Below are 23,683 nucleotides of genomic sequence, written 5' to 3'. Positions count from 1 at the left end.
TAGTCATATGACTGGCTGGTACCCATAACACTGCAAGGCGTCGGTCTTGGACGGACGAAATAATCATTATTGTGTCGTACAAGCCAACACTGTTGAGATTTGAGGAAAACGTATTTTTTCCCAAATGTCTTCAAGTTGCTATTCTGATATCCTCCTTGTTCTCCCGGATCTGTTTTCGTCATTGGCTCCTCTCGGACGATAGGATGAAAGGATGGCTAAGCAAGGAGATGCGGACGAGGGAGAACTGATAGACCCTGCGGTCCAGCAGGATGGTCCGTATCCCGGGCTGGCAAAGATGGATGGACGACAAGAAGGAGACGAACTGTCTCTGGAGGAGATTTTAATGCTATATAACCAACCGATCAACGAGGAGCAAGCTTGGGCAGTGTGCTATCAGTGCTGCCGATCGTTGGCGCAGGGACATGGAAGGAGAAATTCTACCTCCGCCGCCGGTGCATCTGTGGTGGATTATGCGAAAAGGGTGGAAGGACCACGGGATGTGAGGATTCAGAGAGACGGGGCTGTTTCTATACAGTATGAAGGAAGCGCAGGTACGCAGATACAACGTAATAACACAATTTTTATTTATGATATACATCGGTATTGTGTTTTACATTGCATCCGAGTATAGGCTATATCAACATGAATATAAAATAAACAATGTGATGTTAAAATGAAAAACGCTGGTGATTTTGGCCTCCACACATTGCTTTTATGCAAAGCAAGATCACCTTTTCCATGCTACATTTCATTTATCCTGGGCATAAAGAAGTATTTTGAATCGAATAATTGGGTCCATGTTATATCGATATAGTGGAAGCCTTAATATGAGGTGTTTAAATTTGGACCAGAAAAGCGATATAAACATTCGTAAATATACATGACTTGGCTATTCTTAAACGTGTTCTTGACAATGCCCTCCCAAGAGTCCACTCCAAGGTTGTCAGTTTTCCTTCAAGCATAATAAAACAATGGAGAGCTTTGGCTTTTGCCGAAGACACCAGCTGTGACCAGTATGGCCATGATGTTGAGGGAGTGTTCTCAATACTGTTTACAATGGCGTGCATACGCTCCGTGATCAAGTCATCATCATATGATATCACACTAATCACAGAAGTCGGATGGAACCTTGAAATCTGTGACGGTCCATTATTTGACTCAGTGTGTTTGCGTCAGTCAAGTGGCAGAAATATCCTGTCGTAGGTGAACGTGTTTTGTTTGGTAGTTGACACCAAAGGCACACTCAGTCTTCCCGTGGCTCAAAAAGCACACAACCTAGATATTCTGGGACATCTGCTAGACCTATATGTGTGTGTGTGTGTGTGTGTGTGTGTGTGTGTGTGTGTGTGTGTGTGTGTGGGGGGGGGGGTCAGGTGAACTGTTGACGTTGTTTGCTGTCACTCCGTATAGTGTTTAGCTGGCACGTGGTGTGTGTTTCTGCACGGTATGTGTATTAGCTTTCTCTTCTTGGCAATGCATCATTGGTTGCATCACATTCTTTTGACTGTGTACTGTAATCTCACCTGCTTGTCTTGGAAGTAAAGCATAAGAGTACAGTGTATAGGTACAGTGTATAGGTAGCCTATGTTATGCCTGTCAGCATCATCCTGTTGATGGACTATCTATTAGGCCTAACCTATCTACCCCATGGGAGCTGTGTATGTTGCTCTTTACTGGGTTATGCACTTCATAGTGCAGGGCTGAGTCAATGGGTTTGGCCTTTACTGTCTATACAATCCCCTTAACCCTTGTGTTATCTTCGGGTCATTCTGACCCATCAGTCATTGTGACCCACCTTCGTATTGCGACAGATTTACCGCATACAAAGACAAAGTGAAGCATTTTCTTTTAACAGCTAGGCTGTCTCAGACCCCCCACATTGCAAAGGTTAAAAGAAAATTATTTTAATTTGTTTTTGTATTGGGTAAAATTGGGTAAACACAACGATGGTTCGTTATGAACCTTTGGGTCATGTGACCCGAAGGCAGCACGAGGGTTAATCAGCTTTAGGGAGTGGAGCATTTTTTATTGGAAGTTGAGTGTTGAGCGTGTCCAGAACAGGCGATTGAAACCAGTTCTCTTTTGAATCCAGAATCCATTTCTCGTTTGATCTGTGCTAGAGGTTGAGCACATGCACAGAAGGGATTCACACATGAGTCTTGAAAGGGTGTGATGTGCTACACACACCCTCACAAAGAAAGGTTCTAATTAGAACTGAAAAGGGTGCTACAGCATGATGCCGAAAGAGTTTTTAGTTCCAAAAAGAATATTTTTCCTCAGGGTTCTCCAAAGAATCTCTCGTGAACTGGCCATTCAAAGAAACAAATAGATGCCTCTTAGCATCAATGACAGCGTACTTTCACACTGCGATGCCCCTTCTCTAGTGCTCACAAGTACCTCGCCGTGTTTTGTCATATTGTGCCATATGACAACACAATGCAGTGTTTGTAGGATGCAAGCCCACCTATCTGTCTGCATGGTCATGTTACTTTATGACCGTAGTGTGGCTCAGTGGAACATCCATCGTTGCCTCAGTGAATGAGCTGTATTGATGCCTCATGGCTGGCGTATGTCGGCCTGACGCAGGCATGCAGTGTCAACACCAATCACATGCCACAAACCCAGGGGGGGAAATGAAGAATATCTTTCATTAACTGTGACCTACTTCCTGTGAGGGAGTCTGGAGGATGCCTTCATCAGGAGGAAGGCGACGTAAGATGAGGAGAGATAGGACCATGTGATCATTAGGCCTTCCAGGCGGCCGAGGTTGGAGAGTACAGTACTGTGTTTACTCTGCAACTCAACATCTCTGTTGACCCGAGGGAGAGGAACGTTCACACCAGTTTCTGAGTTTCTCATCATGTTTAATCACTTATCCACTTTGCTATATTTTGCTGTCGATGACGAAATAATCATAATTAATCCTCGTTTTCTTCTCTTAACAGGTAAATACAGCCTCTGCACATCAACAGAGGTGAGTGGTGTAACTGTGTGAACGTTTATTTACCTTTGGCGTCGACTCAGGTTTATCCGTTCTGGTTTACCTCGTGTGATTCAGAAGCTGTGTGTTCAGGAGGGTGTTTCCAACATGAAGAGACTAGCCCGATGAATCCCCACTAACCCAACCAGTTCCAGTCAGCATGAGAACGACAGAGTTAACATTGTGGAGTTCTTCAACTCAGGCGGCGGAGGAGTCTCCCTGGTGCCTGTAGCCGCCTGTCAAACAGGCTGGGTATGCTGACAGCACTGTGTGTCACCTGTGCTCCTCCTTACCTGACAGGAAATGGTTTGTTATGGACAGGCCACACCCCCTCTGAAGACACTCTAGTGAGGCCAGATGACTTAAAGCAGAGTGTCTGTCTAGAGTGACTGTCCCTGCAGCCACTGCACACAAGACGGAGGGGATTCTGTTCTGCGGTTTTTTGTTCGTTTTTTTTTTTACAACCCGTTCTGATGGTTACAGTTTACAGCATATTTCGTGAGGTCTGACATTACCAGTCTGTTATTAGGTTGTGTCTCTCCGGTGTGGCTGCCTGGCCTATATAGCCTCCCGCTAGCCCAGCCTCGGGCCCCCCAGCTGGGCTCACACGCAGGCTGAAGGCCACTCTGCCAAGGCCTGGTTTCGATGCTGCTGAAGCTGGGTGACATTTAAGGCCTGATTTGACGTGCCATGGAAATGTGTCATGTCCTTTCCAAGCAATACCCCATAACCCCTGCAGTATGTAATCACCACTTTTATGTTCTATGTTCAGACAGAGGAAAAACTAGAATATCTATTTTTAAGACATGTAGAGATAGGGGGATTTACTTTATAATAATCTTTCTGGGCCAATGGTCAGTCTACGCAGGGTCGGGTGTGCTGTGGGAAAATGTGGTCGATTGTCGCGTAATGTAACTGTGGGAGCAGATGGCAAAAGAAAAGAACACCCACACTCTCACACACACACACACACACACACACACACACACACACACACACACACACACACACACACACACACACGCACATCCATGCAGGCTGTGAGCAGTGTTTACTGCAGAGCTAGAGAATCTGAAACTGCATTGACAAATCCCTGCTAAGGAGCTTTGCGGCCAGCCAGTGAGATGAGTTCTCATGCTGCAGAGTGTGGTGAGAGGCTGGATGTAGACAGGGAAGCACACCAGTTGTTCATGGGGTCTTTCACACCAAGTCTGGATGGACGGGGTCCACCTTGACCTGTATCCAGGAACCCCTGACCCTCTCTGGGTCTGTTTTGGTTTGCTGTTCCCACCAAAAATATCTATGCAATGCCAACCTCTCAGTGGTCAAATGTAAAATGCTCTTCAGCTTGTTTTTGTGAATGGGCTTCCAAATAGTTGTGTAAGTGACCATAGCCATGCCCAGAACCCTCATGTTAAACTGGGCTCCTTATGGAAGCGTGACAGAAACCAGTAGACTGGCTGTACAGCCTTGTATCCATTATAGCGGCATGCTCAGGCAGCCCAGGCTGTGGCAAACGTCGAGGAGAGGAGATCTCACGGTCCATGTTGGCGTGTGTCATCCCTGCATGGCCAGAGAGGCGTTAACTCTGTGTTAAGTCTGCCAAGATGAGCACTGTGTCGGAGGGGAACATTGGACTGGAAAGTCAGATGATGCTCTCTGGTCGACAGCGAGTGTGTTCAGCATGTCAATAAGGAAGCAGTGATGCTACAATCTTTCTCGCTCTCTCTCCCTTTCTCTTTTTCTCTCCCTTTCTGCCCTCTCTCTCTCTCTCTCTCTCTCTCTCCCTCTCTCTCTCTCCCCCAGGCTTTGTCAGACCTCTCTGGTCTCATGACGGCCCGTCTCTAGAGGTGGATTAGGCTTCCATCCGCCCCTGGGCCTCCAGGCAACATTGAACTCTTCAGGGTGATTGGTTACTTAATGTCTGCCTTTGAAGTTTGGAGGGGGGATTAAAGGCTAACAGTTTTAATGATCAGATTCAGTGTTTAATGTAAACAAGCACTCTATTGGACTTTGGAGTTTTGTTTTAGTGCGTGTTTATGGTTGAGTGAGATCAGTGTTTGGTCTGTCTGGTATGCAGATAGCTTAAACAAAGCAGGCCCTAGGTCATATGACTGAGAGAGGTCAAAGGGTCAAGCTCTGTCTCCAGCCCTCATGCTTTTTGGGTTATCACTGGTCAATGTTTGAGATTTCTTTAATACTTTATGAAGTATCAAGGAAGTCAGTCCATTTAACAGACATACGAGACATAAGAAAGTCCTCTGAAAGCAGTGAAAAAAGGCTTGCTAAATGACAGAGTACCTGTGTCTCTCTTCACGTGTTTACGCCAGACACACACCTCACCAACATTATGGTATCATTTTCTTTTCACCCGTTTTAATCTGGACCATGCAGTTTTCGGGGTCGCGGGCTGAGCTGGCAGGGGTAGGAGTGGCAGGGGTGTCAGGGGGGGTAGGGGTAGGAATGGTAAGGATAGGGGTGGCAGGGTAATGTAACCTACACAGAGAGGGTGTCTGGGATCATCTGAGACAGCAGTTCTGTCCTGGTCTGCATTTTCTCATTCATCTGTCTGTCGTTCATCTGGTCCTGTCTTTCTGGCTCATCTGCAGAGCTTACACAATTACCAGCCTCCACTGTTACAACTCTCTCTCTCTCTTCACAATGAATTACTACATGGATTAAACAATGGATTAAACAACACATTAATGAGTTTAGTTTAAGTCGTTTATAATGGAGCGTATAATATGGTAATAACTGTGGTGTTTCTGTACTTCATAAATTGTGGGAGTGGAGAAGCAGGTATCTTCCTGTACTATTCCTGTCAAGGAAAAGATATAAGGACTCCACTTCCTGTTTACCATTTTCTTGACCTCTTATGACCTCTTTCCTTTCATACCACTGAAGAGGAAGTATTGCAGTTAAACCTCCTAATTTCCTCAAATCTTTTAATTCCTTAAAACCTGTTTGTGCTGATCTTGAATATTCTCAATAGGCCTTGCAGAATGTGGATGGATATCAGCACTGCTCTGCTGGATTAATGCCTGACTAGTTCTGGCCCTCTGGGCCTGTTTGAATCCCCTCTGCTCCTATGACACAGCTCTCAGTAGTGTCCTGTATCTGCTGTAGGAGTTTAATTCTACTTTGTGTTCATTACTAAGACACCAACCAGTCCATGGTGAATTACACTATTTATCCTTATTAAGTCTAATATCCAGTTCTTAAACCCAGGATTTTTTCACACCAGTGTTAAAGTATATGTTGGTATAGCATATATGGTATTGGATAATGTCAAAGCCCATGGAGTACTGAGAACCAGCATGTCAGAGAACCCAACACCTGTCCACCATGTTCACCTTTCACCACATGTGTCAAGTGAGATTTTACATGTAATTTTTTGTAATTTTATGTAAAAACATAGTTTCGTTCAAATGGAACCACATCTTTTCAGACGTGTAGGGAAGGTGGATGATACCGGGAAAACAAAGGCTGGAGACGGGAGCAGCCTGGAGGGTGACAGGCATAGGGCCGCCTTTGTGTATGAAGTGAATAGGAATGCTCTGCCAGCAGGGTTTACCAGGGAGAAGGAGTATCTGTGGTTTTCCATGCATGACAGAGGGAACATGACATAATAACCCCTCACCTCACCCTCTCGTTGGATGACTGTCCACTCTGGTGGATTCCAATGCTCTGCTGCAGCACCAACGCAGATTATATTACATAACCCACTCACAAATACATGTTTATTCTTGTTTTCCGACAAATTACCAGACGATTAGTACTAGACAATGACAAATAATAAAAAATCCAGCTAAACATTGCTATTCAAAAGAATGGATCTATGTTATGTTATGTCCTTCAGATGTAAAAAAACGTGAGTCATGTTTCAATAAGATAGCCGTCTCACCTATGTATCAACTTAGAAGAACGTAAGTAACAGTCAAACTAGCATAGTATCAGCCATAAACATAGTGATAGTCGCCCAGGTATGTGAACAGACCTGGAGGTGCATGAACAGGGCCCTCATCATGGCTGTGTGTGACCCTGCAGGTGATCGAGTCTCTGGGCATCATGATCTACAAAGCTCTGGACTTCGGGCTGAAGGAGAACGAGGAGCGCGAGCTGAGCCCGCCGCTGGAGCAGCTCATCGACATGATGACCAACATGGGGGAGGCGGAGCGCGAGGCGGAGAGCGAGGCCTGCCCCGACGAGGGCTACGAGGCCACCGAGGAAGAGGAGGAGGGCGAGGATGCCGACGGTGTCACCCTCTGCAGCACCCGGGGCTACCGCCACATCCTCAGGGTAGGTGCTTCGCAAAACAGTTGAAGATGGGATTAGGTTGAGATGATGGTACCATTCTAATCTCTTTCTTTCTTTCTTTCTCTCTCTCTCTCTCTCTCTCTCTCTCTCTCTCTCTCTCTCTCTCTCTCTCTCTCTCTCTCTCTCTCTCTCTCTCTCTCTCTCTCTCTCTCTCTCTCTCTCTCTCTCTCTCTCTCTCTCTCTCTTTCCCTCTCTCTCTCTCTCTCTCTCTCTCTCTCTCTTTGTATCTCTCTCTATGCCTCTCTCTCTGGTCCTGGTAGATGTGCACGTCCCACCTCCCCAGCCCGGCCGACGCCCCCGTCCACTACCAGGCCGTGTGCCGAGCGCTCTACGCTGAGACCAGGGAGCTGCGCACCTTTTCCTGGAGAAGATCAGGAGTGCCAAAGAGGTACCGTCATCTGAATCATCTGAATCGTCTGAATCCCTGCAGATGAGTCCAGTCTGTGGTGCTGTACTGTCATCTGAATCCCTGTAGATTAGTCACGTCTGTGTTGCTGTACCGTCATCTGAATCCCTGTAGATTAGTCACGTCTGTGGTGCTGTACCGTCATATGAATCCCTGTAGATTAGTCCAGTCTGTGGTGCTGCTTCTGTGGTTCCGAAGATGGTTCTGTTTTCGACCCGTCTGCATTCCCCAGGGGATTATGGGATTGTTCCTTCTGAGTCTTGTGTTGTTATCGTACTGTTTCAGGATCATGTGAGACGTCTGCCTTACCCAGCATCCCTCAGTGTCACCGCCACTGCAGGATCACAGTTGTAGGGCAGTTGTGTGCAAGGCTTATTCTCCATCCTCATACACCATATATGTATGATGAGGATGTAACGTACTATAAGCCTAGTTTTCCTAACTCTCAAAGAACCAAGTGAGAATGTAATCAAAGAACGTAACAGTAGATATTTGAGATGGGTTTGCTCTGGGGGCCTTTTAAGCTCAGCTGCTGTTGTTCCTATGAACCGAAGAGGGAGTTTGATGCTATTCCCTGTGGATCCCCCTCTCTGTTACTGGGGTGTGTGTATGTGTGTGTGTGTGTGTGTGTGTCTGTGTGTGTGTTTCAATACCAGGGGTGCAAACGGATTTAGCTAGTTATGTAGTTACTCAGTGTTACAACAGAGAGTGGCTTTTCATCTTAAGGAGAGGTATAACATGTTGTGCACGTCTGTGTGTGTGGAGGGAAACCCTGGTCAGGACTAGGCAAGGTCAGTGCTCAGGGGTGAACTTATGTGTATGTGTATGTGTGTGAGTGAGTAAGAGTGCATATTAAGGATGCGTTGTCCCACAGGCTATCCGTTGCCAGAAATGCACTGCTAAGATGCTAAGAACCCCTATCTACCCTACTCTACTCTACTCTACTCTACTCTCCACACACACATACACATGCACAAACACCCACACAGAGGGCCTCAGTCAGAGGGAATGCAAGCCAGTCTATTCAGTCTCTGTTTCTCACAGAACAGGCTGCCAGGGAAGGCTTAAGCACCAGCTAATGACCGGAGGTCCACAGTCCTGCCTGACAGACTGGGGAGACAACAGTGCCTGGGAGTGAGAGAAAGAGTAAGAGAGAGAGAGAGAGAGAGAGAGAGAGAAAGAGAGAGAGAGAGACTGAGTGAGAGAGAGAGAGAGAGAGAGAGAGAGAGAGAGAGAGAGAGAGAGAGAGAGAGAGAGAGAGAGAGAGAGAGAGAGTGAAAGAGAGAGAGATAGCAGGGGGCTTCTCACTGGGCAGACAGATAGTCTGTTCCTGCTGATTTACATTTGACTTCTCTCTCTTAGGCCTTTTGTTGGTTTTGAAAAACAGAGTTGTGAGAACAGAACAGAACGTATTTTCTCTCGTCACTCGCATTCCAGACTACAGGCTGTTAGGTCTTCTGTTCTGGTGCCCTACAGTGCCACTCTGTAGACCCTATACTTCCTCCGTCTTCACATCCTATAACATGTACTTTAATAGCAACATTTCCCTTATATAATTACTCAATTGAAATCATAGAATTTTGTTGTACAATTGAGTTGTGCAATGACAATAAAAGGCATTTATGTTGATATTGATACAGTCAATTGAACTGGATACAGACCAGAAGATGGCCAGGGGCACTGTGACACAGACCACCTGGCAGTGTCGGCATGTAAACGAGCCCTGTTAGCCAGTCATTGATTGGCTGGTAATTGATCAGTGGGTGTGTCTGAGTGTCAGGGTTAGTGTCCACCCTAGTGCTGCAGTCATCAGTGAGGGTAATTAACCAGCAACATGAAGAGACCCACTGGTTATCCTGCTCAAAAACTGTGGTCTTTTGTTCACATAAAAGCAGATTGTTATGGATAATGTGTGTGGCCTCTCTCTTCTTTCTCTCTCTACTTAATGTCTCTCTCTCTCTCTCTCTCTCTCTCTCTCTCTCTCTCTCTCTCTCTCTCTCTCTCTCTCTCTCTCTCTCTCTCTCTCTCTCGCTCTCTCTCTACTTACTCTCGCTCTCTCTCTACTTAATGTCTCTCTCTCTCTCTCTCTCTCTTCTTTCTCTCTCTACTTAATGTCTCTCTCTCTCTCTCTCTCTCTCTCTCTCTCTCTCTCTCTCTCTCTCTCTCTCTCTGTCTCTCTCTCTCTCTCTCTCTAGAACCTGAAGAAGATGGAAGGGGCGACAGCAAGCAGAGGACCCTAGCAGAGACCTGAACGAGCTTCAGAATGATGACTGGGTGGGTGGCACAGCCTTCTTAACCAACTCTCCTCTCATGCCAGTTCACCTGCCCTGACCCTGTTTACCCATGATGCTCTGTTTACCCATGATGCCCCTCTGTCCCCCCCCCCCCCCCCAGGCGGTGTTCTGGGTCCAGGTGATGCGCGACCTGCGACACGGCGTCAAGCTGAAGAAGGTGCATGAGCGCCAGTACAACCCCCTCGCCATCGAGTTCCAGCTGACGCCGTACGAGATGCTGATGGACGACATCCGCTCCAAACGCTACAAGCTGCGCAAGGTCATGGTGGGTCTCTGGGCCCAGGAACCATCGTGCTGGGACTTAGTTTCCGTGGGGGTTTCTGATGGCGTGGGACTGATCTGTTTCGTTCGTCGTACACGGTACCACTGTTAACCCTTTGTGTGTGTGCGTGTTGTTGTGTGTGTCTGACTGTGTGTGTGTGTGTCTGGCTGTGCATGTGTATTGTTGTGTCCTGTTCTCAGGTGAATGGTGACGTCCCTCCGAAGTTAAAGAAGAGTGCCCATGAGGTCATCCTGGACTTCATTCGCTCCAGGCCTCCTCTCAACCCTGTGAGTGAAGATTCTCCTGTCTTCCCTCCCACCGTCCTTCCTTCCTTCCTTCTTTCCTTCCTTTCCTCCTTCGATCCCCTTGCCCTCAGTCCTCCTGTCACCCTGAGAAATCTTTCGTGATAAACAGACATTGGCATATGTAAATTTGTATTCCTCTACATGAGATATGCATTCCTATACATGCAGCAGTGATATGTGTGCGTGTCCACGCCTGTGCGTGTGAAAGATGAGATCTTCATTGACAGTAAGATGAGTTATCATGGCCCAATGTAATTAGGATGGGAGGTTATAGGACTGGCCTGACTGTGGTCGTAATTCTGATTGTGTCTGTGTATTTTTGTATGTGTGTGTGTGCGTGTGTGTGTGTGCAGGTTGCATCCCGTAAGCTGAAGCCCCAGGCCCAACCCCCTCCCACCCTGCATGAGAGGATCCTGGAGGGGATCAAGTCTGAGAGGAAACTGAGACCGGTGTCTCCTGACGAGATACGCAGAAGCAGGCTGGGTGAGACGCGCACACACACACACACACATCTCTCTCTCTCTCTCTCTCTCTCTCTCTCTCTCTCTCTCTCTCTCTCTCTCTCTCTCTCTCTCTCTCTCTCTCTATCTCTCTCTCTCTCTCTCTCTCTCTGTCTGTCCAACTCTCCATTTTCCTCTCTCTCTTTGTCTCTCTCTCTGTGTCTATTTCTCTCTGTGTCTCTAGTTCTGTCTCTCTCTCTTGCTCTGTCCCTATCTCTGTCTTTCTCTGTCTTTCTCACACACACACACACACACACACGTACGCATGTTCTCTCCTTTAGGCTCTCTTTTTCAGTGTCTCTTTATCCAACCCTCTGTTTAAGTCGCTCGAACTCTTTCACACACAATGCCATACTTACAGACAAGTATGAGAACCATGGTTCTATCCAGTGGAACTCTGCTTCCTGGCTGTGCCATCAGGCAGCATCCTCCTCATTACAACTGAGCTTGTAATGCAGCCATTCACCTTTTTGTTGCAACCAAAGCCATGATCTGCCACTGTTTTGGTTGGCCTACCGTTTCTGCAGTTTACAATAACTTATGTCGTTCTTTTCACTCTATATGCTAAGTGTCTGTATTAACCCTGCTGAGATTAACGGAACTAAACCTTCTGGAGAATTCCCTGTGTTGCTTTCACAACCTGGCCTTGATGCTTTTATAATGTTGACTCAGTGAACATACTGTACAACTCTTTCTCTGGACAGCTGCCAGAGACTTTGGCAGAAACCCCTCTTCCTCCTCCTCCTCCTCCTCCTGCTTGCATAACATGTCCCTGTGTAGCTCTGCCGATTCACTGAGCTTTTCTAACGAACCTCTATAAATCCTCTGGTACTGAGCATTACAACTGAATTACGGTAACTAACCCTTTAATTACGATCACTAACCCTTTAATGTCCTCACTGTTTCTCTGTCCCGCAGTAATTCGGCCACTTAGCATGTCTTACAGTTTTGACTCGTCAGGTAAAGATCTGTCTGGTTACCTGGCTTCTCCCCCCCCCCCTCTCCCTCTCCCTCTTTTTGTCTTCCTCTGACCTCACTGTCGTGGTTGATCATCTGCTCTTCCTAGCAACACACACACACTCTACCTGCCATAGTGATATATACACACATTTCATGCTTCTGTGGTTGGTGGTTGTTGTTGGTGACGGTTGACGGAGCTTGTGACACCCTGTCAAACACTGGTCCAGAAGAGGACTGTCAAGCACAGAAGGGGGTCCAGTGGGAGTGTGTGTGTGTGTGTGGGGGGTGGAGGTGGGGGTGGGGGGTAAAGGTGAGGGGGTGAGCAGAGAGTATTGATCAAAAACAGCTCAATTTCAGAGAGATTGCCACCTTAACCATAGCACCATTAGCTCCCTCGGTAACCAAACACACACTGCTGACTGCCTAGTGCCTAAACGCACTTCTGGGTTTTCTAGGGAATCGCATTCCTCACACAAAAGCTCCTTTCATCAGGGAGGGAGACTCTGCAGGATTTAATCAGAGCTGTGAACAGTGAGGTCCGGAGATGGACTCTGTCACCTCGCTGGTTGGCTCAACACTGGAGTGAACATACTCGCCTCAGATAATGAGCTCTATACTTTGTGAGACCTGTGGGACACAGCCTTCATGAATCACTCTTCTGACAGAAACAAATAGGTAGACCAAATAATAAGGGGGCACATTTTGTTTTCTTGTGAAGGTGAGGGTGTTATGTAATATACTCGCTCAGTATGTAGTACTGTAATTAAATAGAGCCAATAATAGAGTGTGGTGATGATGTGGGGCATCCTGGTGCATCCTGGGTAAACCTCTCTGTGCTTGGCGTTTCTCAGAGACCGGTGTGGCTCAACACAGTGGTCTCTCTCACTTCATGCTCATTCACAGCAAAATTATACTGGTTACTTTTGTGTGTGTGTGTTTGTGTTTGTGAATCATCTAAAGGGCAGATGCATTGCACCATGGGAGTTATTCTAAAGAACTGTAGCCAGTGATGACAGACTCAGTCATGGTCAGACCTGATTCCGTTTCAAAGTACTTTATGATGTGCACTGGATTTATCTTATGTCGTTCAATGACACGAATGCACCTATTGAAAGTACAGTAAGTGACTGTGAGACGAATCAAGCACACCTCAAGCACTTTCAGATACATGACACAGGTAACTAACGGATCCGTGTGATTGGTCCAGGTCTGGTGGGGTTCTATGATATAACCAGACACAGCTCTCAGTGAGCGGTGATATTGAAGACAATGTACTCTCTGTAGGTGCCTATCTCAGCCGCAGTACCCCCCAGGATCTTTTCCGTACAGGTAAAGTATGACAGCCATGGTTTGGAAGGCCTGGGGACATATCTAACACAAGGCCAAGCTCTGTCTGTCTGTCTACCTGGCTGGGCACTAATGCTTATTCCCTTGATCTGAGCAATCTCTGGAGTGTGTCTCTGCTTTTGAAGGTATAGGTGAAGGGATTGGGTCTGGTTGGTCTTGGCTGTAGTAGAGACTGGCAAAATTAGACGGTAACATTACCGCCATCTATGACCGCTCTGCTTTAATTTACTTTCCTTTGTCTTCGTTTTTTTTCCAGTCCTCCTCCCCTCTTCTCTTCTCTTCTCTTCTCTCCACCTCTCTCCTCTCCTCTCCTCTCCTCTCCTCTCCTCTCCTCTGTGTGGTAGTGAGTCACTGAGACAACTTGGCATGGTCTCAATGCCCCCACAAATCTACGATCTGCCTCTGCAGCTGATAATAGGCTGTTACTAGCGCTCGTTTCTCTTCTTCTTCACCCTCCCTCCCTCCTATCCTCCACTTCACCCTGCTCTCCCTCTTTATCACACCTTAAATCCTTCGGTCTTCTCTCCCTATCCTGTTTCTCTTTTTCTTCTCCCTGTAACTCTCTTCATCCCTCTCTCTCACTCTCTTTCCGTATCCCTCCCTGTCTCTCTACCGCCCTCTCTCTAACTGGCCCAGTAGCTGTGGGTTGCAAGCCGACTGCTGCAGAGGTTTATCAGACTTTCTACTAAAAGGGTGACATTTTCTACCAGTGGTGCAACAGGGAGACAGAGGTGGAGAGATATCAGTGCAGTGGCTCAGAAACTGTTTAAAATCTCTCCGAGAGGCTCTTTTTGAGTAGTGTTGGAGCGAGGAGAGGCAGGAGAAGAGAGGAGAGAGGGATAGGGTATGATCAGGAGGTGTCTCTTCCTCTTGGAAAAGGAGTTTCACGGGGTAACATGTCATCCATGGTGCTCCATGCTCTCTACGTAACACAAGCCTGCCGCTTTTGTGCTGCCGCTCAAATCAACTCCTTACCCCTCACTCAACTACTTATCCCGCTCCTCGCTCTCTCACCCCCTCCTGCTCCCTACTCCTCGTCCCTCCCTCTCCCTCTTCCTCTTCCCCTTCCCCTCCCGACTCCTCCCCCACCCTCACTTCCCCCCTTCCCTCCTCCTCCCCAGTCACGCCTCCACCCACCACCCACCCACCCACCCACCCACCTCCTCCCCCTCCTCTCTCTACTCCTCTCCGCCGCCACACAGTCCCTCCCCCTGATGTCTGATTGGCTCTCTCCTGGCGTTCCGTGTAGATGGCTTCACCCCTGAGATGACCCGGAAGACGTCCAGCACCATGTGTCTGGCCAACGGCTCCCTGTCGGCAAACTCCAGCCCCAGGGTGGGCTCCATGGCTGGCGGGCCACCAGGGGGCTCCGGGGGCTTGACCCAGAGGAAGAGGCTCCTGAAGGCCCCCCGTCTGGAGGAACTAGTCAGCTCCGACTCGGATGACGTGAGTGTTCCTCAACCTTCATGTCTCGTGTGAACGTGAGAGGACGTAGGCTGCAGGGAAACATCAACAGCGCTCCTCTTCTGTCCTCCAGGATGAGACCGTCGGGGGTCGGAGGTCGGCCAGCAGCTCCAGCGTGGCCACCTCCGCCGTGGACGACACGTCCCCGGAGTCTGTACTCGGCAGGAAGAGTGAGTGACCAACGTGCTGGGTGACCAGCGTACACCATAGGCCTACAACACACATGCAGTACATACATACATAAATACGTGATGTGAAAATGACAACAAATGACACTATACACTCGACTAGAGAACTTTATTTCATGTTTTCTCTTTCAATTCTTTATATCGTGACCTGATAAATGGACAGCTGGTCAACCAAGCTTTTCTGAACTGTCTGTTTGTGACCCTCCTCTCCCCCCCCCCCCCAGCCCCCCCCATGTTCCTGCCCATCTCTTCCACCCCCCAGCCAGAGAGGCGGCAGGCCCCCCAGCGGAGACACTCCATTGAGAAGGAGACCCCCACCAACGTCCGTCAGTTCCTGCCCCCGTCGAGACAGAGCTCCAAGTCTCTGGTGAGTCCTGGAGGAGAAGTGGGTGGAGGGTTCAAGGCTAGTCACCTCCTATCTGCAGATGGATTCCGTCAGGGCAAACTGGACAGCGGTAGGAATGATGATTAACATTTAGGGAATGATAGCACTGCAGTGTAAGTATTTCCATGGGGAGTTGAATGGAGCCAAACGACTTGTCTTCCTCTCCCCCTGCGTCATCCCGGCCTCAGGCTCCTGACTCACCTCACCTCTCCTTACTCTTAACGCGCCTACCACTCTCACCCCCCCCTCGACCCTCTCTCTCTCTCCCACACGCCTCCCCTCTCCTGTTCAGGTCGGGACGATAACCGCCTGGGTCTCTCTCCTCTGCCCCTCCCCCTCCACCCTCCACTTCCTGTGGAGCTCCCCCCCTCTCGAAGCCTCTGTGTTGGGTACGGCATGGGCCCTCTTTGCCCTCTGCAGGGGCATTTGCGCCACGGGAGGAAAACCTGACAAGGTTTGCCAGTCTCGCTCCCAGTCCGCACTGGCATAGTTAGAGTATCCATCTGCTCTCTACTCCTTCCTGCTTCTCTAGACATCATCAGTCAGACCAAAGCTGTGATTGGGTAGAGATGATTGGGTAGAGATAAGTCGATCTTAAATGTGATTGGTTGGAAAGCTCTCCGAACTCTGGTGTGATTGGATAGAGTGCTTCACAGCCTTGATGTGATTGGTTAGAAAGCTCTTTAATTGATATTTTGGCTACTGACCATGATTTCTCCAGAACACCGACTAACCGTTTTCGTTCATTTCAGCTCATCGCGTCTATGTTTTAACTGTAGCTTCTATGCTTGCAAACGTCATGTAGCCAGTCTAGCTAGCTATCACCAAATATTTCTAAATACATATTTCGATAAAAGTCCTGCAGCTTTAAGTTTGGCCCATCCAGGATTGTCTACCGGAGAATGTTGTTGCTATTCTCCGGCCCTCTCTCTGGCCCTGTGTCCAGCTGAAGATGCACTAAGTGCTCCCTGTGCTTTGTCCCCCTGAGGCAGTGTGCACAAAGGAGATGTTTTCATCCCAAATGGAGCATGAGCCATGGGAGAGTGTAATAAAAGGTGCTGTGTGTGTGTGTGTGTGTGCATATGTGTACAAGGACTGGTAACAAGGGCCCAGTGTATGGAGCAAGGGGTTGTCATAGTAACAATGTGTGTTTGTGTGTGTGTGTGTGTGTTTGTGTGCACGTGTACAGGAGGAGTTCTGTTTCCCGGTAGAGTGTCTATCTCTGACAGTGGAGGAAGTGATGCACATCAGACAGGTGCTGGTGAAGGCAGAGCTGGAGAAGTTCCAGCAGTACAAGGACATTTACAACGCCCTGAAGAAGGGAAAGGTCAGCCTTCGCCTGCTGCAACACACAACCATCACACTGTCCTGCGCACGTCTAAATACTACACTGACACGCAGCTTCCTGTTTTCTCATTGACATAACGGTATACCATGTGATGTGTTTTTCATGTTCAGTCACATGCAGTCATTGAAGCCACATATGGCTAGAGGTGGCCCCAGGGGGAACTCAACCCTCCTAATGTAGTCTGATGACCGTGTAGTTCTTCACGGAGAGTGTCCGCTTTCCTCACATGCCGTCTTCTCTCCGTCACAGCTCTGCTTCTGCTGCAGAACCAAACGCTTCTCCTTCTTCACCTGGTCCTACACCTGCCAGTTCTGTAAAAGGTAGGGCCTGGGCTCGCTGCCAGGGAACGCGAGGGGCATCTTTTCCTCACCTAAATGTGTTCTCTCACAAGAAACGGTTTTCTCTTCTCTTCTTTCACTCCTCACTCCTTTTCCAACATTCTCTCTCTCTCTCTTTCTCTCTCGTCTCTCTCTTTCTCTGTCTCTCTCTGTAGGCCCGTGTGTTCTCAGTGCTGTAAAAAGGTGAGTCATTGTCATTGACAACATGCACAACACGTTGCTAGTCCTTGACACTCTTATTTTAAGACTCTCTCTTTCTCAATCTCTGTCTCCCTCTCTCTCTTTCTCTAACTCTCTCCCTCCCTTTCTCTCAGATGCGTCTGCCCTCCAAGCCCTACGCCAGCCTCCCTATCTATTCCTTGGGGTCTACCAACACCCTTCCCAGGGACCGGCTGGCTGCCATGGCTGCCGTGAGAGCGTCATCGGCGGCAGCTGGACGAGGAGCAGGAGGAGGAGGAGCAGCAGGAGGAGGAGCGCTCCGAGGAGCTGCAGACGCTGGGAGAGGGGGAGCTGGAAGAGGAGGAGTTGGAGTAGGAAGGGGAGGAGCAGGGGTAGGGGTAGGAAGGGGAGGAGCAGGGAAAGGAGGAGCAGTCCCCAAGGCTGAGAAAGCATCCAGCAGCCACCATCGTCCCAGCCTTCAGAAGACCATGTCCAAGTAAGCCCCATCCCTGCGAAGCATTACATCACAACTGAATGCTCACACGCTGACACGGTGAACGATTGCAGCTTCGTTGGAGTTGCACCTCCAGATCTCCTATTCGATGAATTTTGCTAGCTTCAGATGACGTTTTACAAAGAGTTGGAGCTAACTGGTACACACTCCCGGTAGACGGAGTTCGTCTTGAGAAGAACCGTCCCGAGTGAGTCCGTACTGATGTAGTTAACTGTCCTGTCTCTCGTCCTCTCAGGTTGGCGAAGCACGGAGGGGACAAGTCATGTGACGAGCTGGAGCTGCCCCCGGAGCTGACGGAGGACTGGGCCACCATGGAGGTGTGCGTTGACTGCAAGAAGTTCATCTCCGAAATCATTTCCTCCAGCAAGCATAGCCTATCGCTGGCCACCAAGAGGGCTCGATTAAAACGCAAGACCCAATCGTTCTACACGTCCTCCCCCAAAGGGGCCTCGGAGTACCGCCCCTCTGAAAGGACTATCAATGAGATCTGAACCGTCTCCTCTCCTCTTCGGTTGTCTTCTTTCTCTTCTCTCCTCCTCACCTCTCCTTTGCTCTCCTCTCCTCTCGCTGCTTCCAGCTCATATGGCACAACACTGAACTTTAGACTGGATCTAACTCATTTGATCTGGTCTCATCGTCTATTTTGGACTGACTGTCTTTCCATGCCAGTCAGAGGGGGTTGCTAGGATCTGGGAGGGCTGTGGACAGTGTGGTGTGGTTGTGTGGGTCCTGATCGTCATCTACAGTACCTGTACTTCCAGATAAACGGATTAGCCAATTTTATACAGGATGTACCTCTGTCGTGTAAATACTCGGACATTGTTTTCATAGAGGGATGAGAAAGGAAAGCAACTTACTATGAGAATGGTTGCCTCGTCAGTGCTGTGGCCTCTACAACAGCACAGCAAAGTGGTGTAAGCCCCTGAGATGTTGGAGGGACCTACCCGCCCACAGAAAAACACATGAGCACAAGAATGACGATTAAGAAATGCACATTCCAATCCCTCAGGCAGCGGCATTCTCAGACTGACAAAGATACATGCCTCAATTAAGACTTTTTTAATTGAAGAGTGAGACATTTGGAGTGGCCTCAAATGGGTAGACTTGGTCAAAGGAAATGAAACATCCACATCTTTATTTTTTGTGAGTTACATTTTTGTATTGGTATGTATGTACTGGTATGTGTGAGTGTGTACATGATTCAGGAGTCAGATTTGTGGTGAAAGTCTTGTTGATAATGACTTGTTCAGGTTATTTGGCGTGGTGGTAGAATTCTGCTTTCGGCCTCACAGTTATTTCGATGAAACTATAAGACAAATGAGGATGCCATGTCATTGAGAACACAACAGCAGATTGCTGTTTGCTGATTTCATGCAGAAATAACTCCTCTACTCTAAACTGTTTCAAACCCAAAGAAGTCTTCTATGTTTCGGTGTAAATATTAAATAGTCTTGCGAACGTGTCTTGCAAAGAAGATGCACCAGGAATAACAGTCTTTGAGCATGCTATCTACTTAAAAGATGACAGTCTGCTAAATGAATAGACAATTTTACATTATCTGATGTGGTTGATCAGTACACAGTTGTATGTAGTTCATAGCAGGATCTTACAGACCCTTCATAGCATTGATGTGGACCAGCTACTATAAAACAATAATCCTGTAATGCGTTTCACTTAAATTACCAAAAGCACCCATAGGTGTCCAGAAGGATTACATAGAATAAATAAATAAAATATTGGATGAGAGTATAACAAGCCGTGTAATTATAAACAAGGTTTTCGATACTGGAGAGTTAAGTCATCCTGGTCATTCTGTCATTCTCTTCTGACCAGTCTTACTCATCCTGCTATTCCAGTGTTTGCAATCTATATCATCCTACTTGTGATTTTCAATTCCTGACATGTGCTTCACAGCAATCAAACCAAGAAGCATCTCTATCGCCACAATCGCTCCTCAGAAATACAAACCCAAAACTAACTTTGTCCCAGGAAAATATACTCATCTTATGAAGCCATTCTCCAACTTCTTTTAGATACTTGTGTTGTCATATGCTTCATATTTTTCTTTTGTTAGGAAGTTAAATATTCGCGGTTGTTAAAGAAAAAATAGCATCAGATGTTCTGGATATAATCATCTCATGTAATGATTTGCAGAGTTGTTTCAGCTTCATAGTAATGTTAGGTAAATATAACGATCAAAAGCTTCTATATTAGCTGTTTTGGTTTGTGAAATTATCCCCTTTTTAGTTGTATTGGTGGCACAGAAGCCTAACAATGCTATTTATGCCGTTCAACTCAAAGCCTCTAAATAATGCCTTCATGAAGTTGTATTTACATCCTGCATTGACAACTTTCTGTACAGTTTTGAGTAAGAATAAGGCATATTTTGGGAGTTCAGGATGTGTCCATGAAAGTGTCTCTATACAGTATGATGATAAGCCAGTCTGTTAATCTGCCTTAAACACACTGCCTTTTTTCATTATCATATTATGTGAGGAATCTAATCGTGACCCAGCCATAATCATCACCATGCTGTGTACGGTCTCTCTACTGTGTTCATCAAACAGGATGATGTTGTCTTGAACTCTAGACAGTGTAAAAAACCCTAGTTGAGAAAATCTCTCGCACAGGCTTCAACAAGTTAAAAAAAAGACAGTTTGATAGTATAATGCATACCAGAAACCCCCTAATGTGACAGCAGTATCATGCATGACCTGCTGTGTACTGCACCTAGTATCTATGGGCTGTCCTACCTTCCAGCTGTAAATCCCTACTGAGATCCTAACAGATCAGAGGAAGACTAACCAACAATAAACGTGTAATGCTAAACATCTTCAGTCTTTATTGGTAACTCATTTGTATAATGCAAATACAGACATACAAAACACACTTTAGCATCTGAATAAACTAAACTAAAAAAACAAAAAGGTTTTAAATATAGCTTTAAATGTTGTTTTTTTGTTGATTTTGGGAACCACCAGATAACCAACGTTTTGGGATCGTAGTGTCCTCATTGGTTGATAGGGTGCGAGGGTACCCGATAGGTAAGTCCATGGATTGATTTGTAGGTTAGTAGTAGGACTATGAAATCAGCTCTGGCTTGGATTGGGAGCCCGTGCAGAGAAGCGAGAGTAGATGTTATATGGTTGTATTTTCTGGTTCTAGTCCGTCTTTTAGGTCCTACAATTAGCACCTTTTTCATCCGAGTTTAGAAGTAGGAAATCGGCTGTCATCCATGTTCTTATCACAGAGACACATGTTTCAAGAGTGTGTGGTAGTTGTCCAGGTTTCAGCGACATGTATAATTGAGTGTCATCTGCGCAGCAATGAAAATTTTCTCCGGAGCTTTGAATGATGTTTCCTAGACGCAGCATGTAGAGCAAAAAAATAAACAGAAGGCCGAAGACAGAACCCTGTGGTAATCCAAATTTTACAATGGAGCTCCTTGATGAAAGGCCATCATACTGGACAATTTGTGATCTGTCAGATGGATACAATCTATCCCCACAAAGTTCTCAATACACTCCAGAAGAATTTCATGATCAACAGTGTCGAATGCTGCACTCAGGTCCAGGAGAAGTGCTGGCAAGTGCTGTTTCAATACTGTGGTGACATGATTGACAACATAATATTGCTATATAAACAATATATTGTTCCAACCTCAGTTAGTGAACCACACAGTAATCAGTCCTCCAGTATGTCCGAGTCCTCCTCGACTGTTGACTGAGTGTGGTTGACCTCCATGGTGTTGTTGTCTCCAATGATGACATACTGCACGCTACAGCTCTGCACCTCGACTCCCTGTGACTCTGGTGGTGTAGTCTGCAGCCCCATCTGGTGGCCACAGCTGCAATTGCACCCTGGTGAGAAAATATACACAGTAGAAAAAATCGATATGAATCAAAAACAGGTTTATTTCCACGTCGTTTTTCACATACAAGGAATTATCTTTGGTCTGATGATGCATACCAATAAACATGCAGTGCAAGGACAAAAAAAAGACAAAAAGGGTTATGAGAACAAGTAAATCCCAGTCCGGTGAGATGCCGGCAGGTCAATGAGATGTAAATCAATGTAACTCCTTCCTAAATAAGAGAAGGCATGAGAGGTGGGTGGGTGTTGGAGAGACATGAGCTGAGCACAAGCAGAAGGCGTTCCTCATTCTACACTGTATGACCCGCACTTACCAGGGGCAAGCTGCCCAGGAACGGGCAGCTTGGGCCCCAGCAGGGGCTGCTGTTCTACCAACACATCCTGGTGGTTCCCGCTCCCGATGATGCAGTGGCTCAGGGTGGAGTTCTGGATGTTGATGATGTAGGTGGGGGTAGGGTCATCTCTCTCTGGCGAACACAGGGACAGAGAACAGGGAGTGTATTAAAGACAGCTAGACATATAGAACAATTTGTAACAGTGGAAGAGCGGTTGAAGTAGAACCTTGTTAGGTTCTACAGGAACTATTTTGGAGTAGTTAAACACACAATTCTTGGTTGATTGGTCTAGTCGGGGTAACAGGTTAAAACATGATTATGGCCTGTTGTACTGTATAGTGTTAAAAGGGTTAAAACGTAAAGAGGATGAATTCTAAAGAAAAGGAAGTGACGCTGCTGTGAAAGTTCACTCTGAAACTTCCTCATGTGAGTTTTGATCACGCTCTAAAAACCCCACACAGCATCAACATTGCATCAGCCAGGGGTTTTTACACAGTGGGTGTGGAAAGCAAAAGACATATGAGCCTTGTACACTTTGCACGGTGAAAGTTCCACATAGTGTGTGTCTCTGTCATCTCAGCTCACCTGGCACTGGAGAGTTTTCCAACGAGAGATGAGCTGGAGGAGAGAGGCATAATTAACATGTAGCCAATATGTATGGCTCACTTCAGCTGTGATCACAAACTCAGGCTCTTACAGTAATACACACATATGTGCACACACACACACACACACAAAACACTTACCTGGATCTGGGCCTTCGAAGATGGGGGAGTCACACACATCCAGACAGCTGTAGAAGAGCTCACAGGCGTTGCATCCCTTGCTGATGACTATCTGCATCAGCTTCATGGATTTCTGTATGACTGTTGGCTGCGACACAATCACCTGCCTCTCCATCTCTGTGATGGTACCGGAGCTCCTCAGGCTTCCGGACACCCGCTCCACCACCGAGGCCGACAGACGCCGACTGAGAGCGAAGGACTGCAGTCTCAAGCGTTTGTCTGTCATGGAGAGGTCGAGGGGAAGAGTAGCAGGAGAGTAAAAGTTTAAAGTATCCGCTGCCCAAGTTTATTAAACTGAGTGTGATATTATAAACGGCCTACATTCGGTTGCGTACAAAAAATTCAGAATAAAACTTGCAACGTATAGGCTTATAGTAAGATATTCCGACGATATTCTTAGGCATCTTCCTGTGTGACCATGGCTAATTCAATCCAATAGTGTGTGACCAAACTAATTCAATCCGGTGAACGCGGTTTAAGAAAAAATGTTGTTCGCATTTTGACCAGTCATTTCTAATGTCTAAAAGTAAAGGTTCTTACCTGATAATGCAGCCTGTTCTTTATTATTGTGTATCATTGCTGGCTCCGAAATATGTATCAAACATCTCTGAGACGTGACAGATTCGGACTCAGAATTACAATAGGTAAGCACGACCTGCCAAATTTCCGTTATTTTACGCATGCGTACGAATTTCTATAGTACATATCGATATCAGGGTCTAGAATCTGTTTGCTACTTTTGATTATGTTAAGCATCCTTTCAGAGATGTAATGAGACAACCGACTTCAGATCCGTTTTTGGGACTGTTCTAAACAACTAGTTAGGGAATTTTCCTAGGTGGATTCCCTTGCATTTCAGTTCGAAATGTTTGTGGTGTTTTTAGTTTCACTTTGTCTTGTGCATTGGATGACAGGCAACATAC

The 23,683-nt window shown here is 47.0% G+C and overlaps 2 protein-coding genes across 2 annotated transcripts; one reads left to right on the top strand and one right to left on the bottom strand.

The window, feature by feature from the left end:
- The first annotated feature begins 28 nt into the window (after nucleotides 1–28).
- Nucleotides 29–20,602, top strand: spire1b (spire-type actin nucleation factor 1b). Its single transcript, XM_062465151.1, is given in 19 exon segments — nucleotides 29–566; nucleotides 2,946–2,974; nucleotides 7,028–7,279; nucleotides 7,558–7,647; nucleotides 7,650–7,685; nucleotides 9,899–9,916; nucleotides 9,918–9,977; nucleotides 10,098–10,262; nucleotides 10,460–10,546; nucleotides 10,918–11,047; nucleotides 13,309–13,353; nucleotides 14,621–14,817; nucleotides 14,909–15,005; nucleotides 15,248–15,390; nucleotides 16,598–16,735; nucleotides 17,006–17,076; nucleotides 17,250–17,277; nucleotides 17,409–17,749; nucleotides 18,003–20,602. Coding segments are annotated over 19 exon segments (2,538 nt in total). The 5' UTR covers nucleotides 29–211; the 3' UTR covers nucleotides 18,259–20,602.
- Nucleotides 20,600–23,547, bottom strand: si:dkey-29h14.10 (uncharacterized). Its single transcript, XM_062465156.1, has 6 exons — nucleotides 23,301–23,547; nucleotides 22,722–22,979; nucleotides 22,561–22,593; nucleotides 21,955–22,107; nucleotides 21,428–21,627; nucleotides 20,600–21,128 (listed from the first exon to the last, which is right to left on the bottom strand). Exons 1-5 carry the CDS (start codon nucleotides 23,440–23,442, stop codon nucleotides 21,452–21,454), a joined length of 762 nt encoding a protein of 253 aa, XP_062321140.1. The 5' UTR covers nucleotides 23,443–23,547; the 3' UTR covers nucleotides 20,600–21,128; nucleotides 21,428–21,451.
- Nucleotides 23,548–23,683: the final 136 nt, after the last annotated feature.

This window comes from Osmerus eperlanus, chromosome 7 (genome assembly GCF_963692335.1).
Source record: "Osmerus eperlanus chromosome 7, fOsmEpe2.1, whole genome shotgun sequence".
Taxonomy (NCBI): domain Eukaryota; kingdom Metazoa; phylum Chordata; class Actinopteri; order Osmeriformes; family Osmeridae; genus Osmerus; species Osmerus eperlanus.
Note: the sequence above shows the minus strand (reverse complement) of the source record. Positions and strands in the feature narration are given on the sequence as shown.

Bases quoted from the DNA above. Each gene is read 5' to 3' on its own strand.
- si:dkey-29h14.10 (XM_062465156.1), bottom strand. From the start codon at position 23,442: ATGCGTAAAATAACGGAAATTTGGCAGGTCGTGCTTACCTATTGTAAT. The intron at 22,108-22,560 runs GTGAGCTGAGAT...TGTGTTCGCCAG, and splicing joins GGAAAACTCTCCAGTGCCAG to AGAGAGATGACCCTACCCCC. The intron at 21,628-21,954 runs GTAAGTGCGGGT...TTTTCTCACCAG, and splicing joins TCCTGGGCAGCTTGCCCCTG to GGTGCAATTGCAGCTGTGGC.